At 33.7% G+C, this 3085-nt stretch overlaps 1 protein-coding gene across 1 annotated transcript; it reads left to right on the top strand.

Annotated features, from left to right (window-relative positions):
* The first annotated feature begins 249 nt into the window (after window positions 1-249).
* Window positions 250-1298, top strand: LOC121126295 (uncharacterized). The gene has a single exon (XM_040721633.2). The coding sequence runs from the start codon at window positions 342-344 to the stop codon at window positions 1032-1034; it is 693 nt and encodes a 230-aa protein (XP_040577567.1). The 5' UTR covers window positions 250-341; the 3' UTR covers window positions 1035-1298.
* Window positions 1299-3085: the final 1787 nt, after the last annotated feature.

The raw sequence follows: 3085 nt of genomic DNA on the forward strand, positions 1-3085 counted from the left end.
CTTCTTAAAATACAAAAATTGAGGGAGTTTTTTTTTTTAAATTTAGAAGTCATTTTTTTTTATTTCTTATTTTCCTTCTATGAAATTCTTGTTATTTTTATTAGTTACAACACCTAAAGAAGAAGTGGAAAAATTCTCACGGGCGTGTTAGAATGGTTTATATCCACTATCACACGCCCAAGAATATATATATTATTTTTCTTTCTTTTAACGAAATATATTCTGTATTTTTTTTCTCATGGATTTCAGTTCACCAAAGGTCTCGACTCAGTTCGCACACACACACACACACATTATCTGTGTATATAAATATCCTAAAAACCATTGACTAGTTATTGAATATGTGCACCCGTGTCCTTTTCCCACAAAACAATTATTTCCCTTACTCTCCCGCCTTCTCCGAACACGACGAAGACGAAGAAGAAGACTCCTTCTCTCTCGAAGAAGATAAAAAAAGCCTCCAAGAATCTAATTCTTTACCCTCATCTCCAGAATCAATACCGGAAGAAGAACCCCAGTCAAAGTACAAAATGACCCGACCTCACTCTCGTTCCTCCCGATCCTCCAATCCCTATGTCAACAAAAAACCACGCTTTGCCAACATTTACGAAGAGAGGCTTCAGCCTCTCTCTCCATGCACCATCCTCTCTGATCCTTCTCTTTCTCCTTCTCTGCCTCCAGTTGGAGAGAGGCTGAGCGAACGACAAACAGAGTTTCTCAAACTCATTCGGGATTCAAAGGCCTCCCCCCTTGTTCAAGAATTCCTTTCTATTCACTCTGAAAACATCTCTATCAATGCCTTTGATATATCCTCCGGCTATACGGCTCTTCATAGTGCAATACTCTCTCAGGATTCATCTTTAGTGCGGTTACTTTTACAGTACGGTAGTAATCCTCATATTAGAACAAGGGATGGACTCTCTTGTGTTCATTTGGCGGCTTTTGGCACGGATCCAGCCATTCTTAACATGGTTCTTAGTTCCTCATCCATTTGCAATAACAATGATATCATACACAATACTACCAACTATTGAGCCAACTGGAAATGCAGATTACAAAATTACAATGCAGTGAAAAATAGAAATATCAAATTGTTTCTTGTAGGAAACGAAAATTAAAAAGTTAAATATTCATTCTGTTAAATAATTATTACTCATCAACAAGTATTGATTTTTTTTTGTTTATCCTTATTCAATGTTACCCTTTTGCCTAAGTTTTACTCTACAAATCATTAATTATTACTTTTTATATCCAGATATACGCAAAGATTTCAAATATATACCTTATTTTATATCCAATCTTCTACTTCATTTTAAACTCCTATTTTTTAGCCAGAGGTACTTAAAACTACAAAAACCTTAATTAACGGTTTGATAGCACATAAATAATAAACTACTTACTTCACCCCTAATTCACACGAATTTCTCTATGGATTCCTAATGCCCTAAATCCTCATCCATTCCTAAGGCATTTTATTCTTGTTCGTTCGACCAAAATGGACTATTAAGCCAGGGTTTTTTTTATTGCACGTAGGCTATTAAAATAACTATAAAAAAATATATATAAATCATAAATGCATAATAGTTAAAAATCACGCAACCTTTCTATTTTTATGGGGTTGTTGTTCTTCAGTATTGCAACAGAAAAAGAATTCACACAAACGCCTAAGACAGTAAGACACTTGGTTTTGAAGGTACTGTTTTGTAGGTGAGGAGTAAGGTTCACTGAAGTGCTAACGCACTGATTTATCACGCATGATTTCTCCCTTTTAATTACACAACATTATTGTATCACGCAACCTTTTATCAAAAAGAAGTAGACTTAAAATCATCTGGTATTTAGCCAAATAAGTCAATCACACCAACTTCTAACTATTTTATTATTTTATTCGATACTTCATATTGCTTCGTAAGATTTTATTAAAAGCGTAGATGTATATTTTTATTTGAATATGATTTGCAAAATGTCTTCATAGAGTTAATGAAATAGCCAATATACGACAAAGGATCGACAAGAAATTGCATTTCTATCCTTTAGGAAACTTATTTCTTCGTTCGTGTATTTTCCAATGAAACTATATTTTAAAGTAGCCATGACGTAGCAGTTGAGGCGAGGTCATCAACAGCTTACAACGAAATACATAGGTTTTTTTTTTATGTGTTGACAAAGTATTGTAATATTAATGGGTACATCTTACAGCAATAACTCCTTCAATTTTTTGAGAACCTTTTGACAATACCTCTTTAATGATTTATTCTGCCTTCAATAAAAAAAGTATGTAAATGAAAAACGTATAGAAATTAGAAGTAAAGAGGAGGTGCTGAGTAAATTGCAACGGTTTCATCTATTTTTTTAATGTTCGAATCAGTCTGATGTACTTAGTAGTTCGAACCATATAAGGCAATTAAATACATTTACCCCCATTACATCATATAAAAAAGAAGACTCAATTCGGTTGAAATTTAATTATGACTATTGTTCTGGAATTAAAAGAATCTCTTCGTTCGTTCCATGCCGTGAGCACTGAGTCCTTTGATGGACTGGACCGAATATCTAAGGGCTAACAAAACCCTACTTAAAACTCCTCAACAATTCCTAAGTGTAACTTATTCATACGGATACACTCTCCTGGTTAGACTTTATACTAGGGTATTTTTTCCTCATGCATATTAAAAATATTTATTACTTCTTTGAAAAATAAAAAAAAAAACCCTGTTTAGGAGACAACTTCAGTATGTATCGATCTTGTCCAATCTCGTATTTTTTTTTACAAGTATGCATACTCTCTCATATTCCTTTTCCAGCTTGTCTCACACATTAGACTCTGCCTATCCTTAAGATATTTGGTTGTACATATCTTTTTTAGAAAACTATTGGTTTGGCAGAAATAAACCCATCCTAATTCTAAAAGGCTCTTCTCTACAAGGATCTAGATTGCTTTGACTATACTACTAAAACCCCACCAATCATCCTATAGCAACGTTCTGGAAATGCAGAGTTAATTAAGACTCCAATTGAATAATTATGGATGGAGATAAATCTGGACTTATTATAGTACCTGCGTATGGCGACGGAATTGAATAGA

This window comes from Lepeophtheirus salmonis, chromosome 11 (assembly GCF_016086655.4).
Source record: "Lepeophtheirus salmonis chromosome 11, UVic_Lsal_1.4, whole genome shotgun sequence".
NCBI classification, from domain to species: domain Eukaryota; kingdom Metazoa; phylum Arthropoda; class Copepoda; order Siphonostomatoida; family Caligidae; genus Lepeophtheirus; species Lepeophtheirus salmonis.

Excerpts from the sequence above, each read along its gene's own strand:
- LOC121126295 (XM_040721633.2), top strand. The coding sequence starts at position 342 with ATGTGCACCCGTGTCCTTTTCCCACAAAACAATTATTTCCCTTACTCT.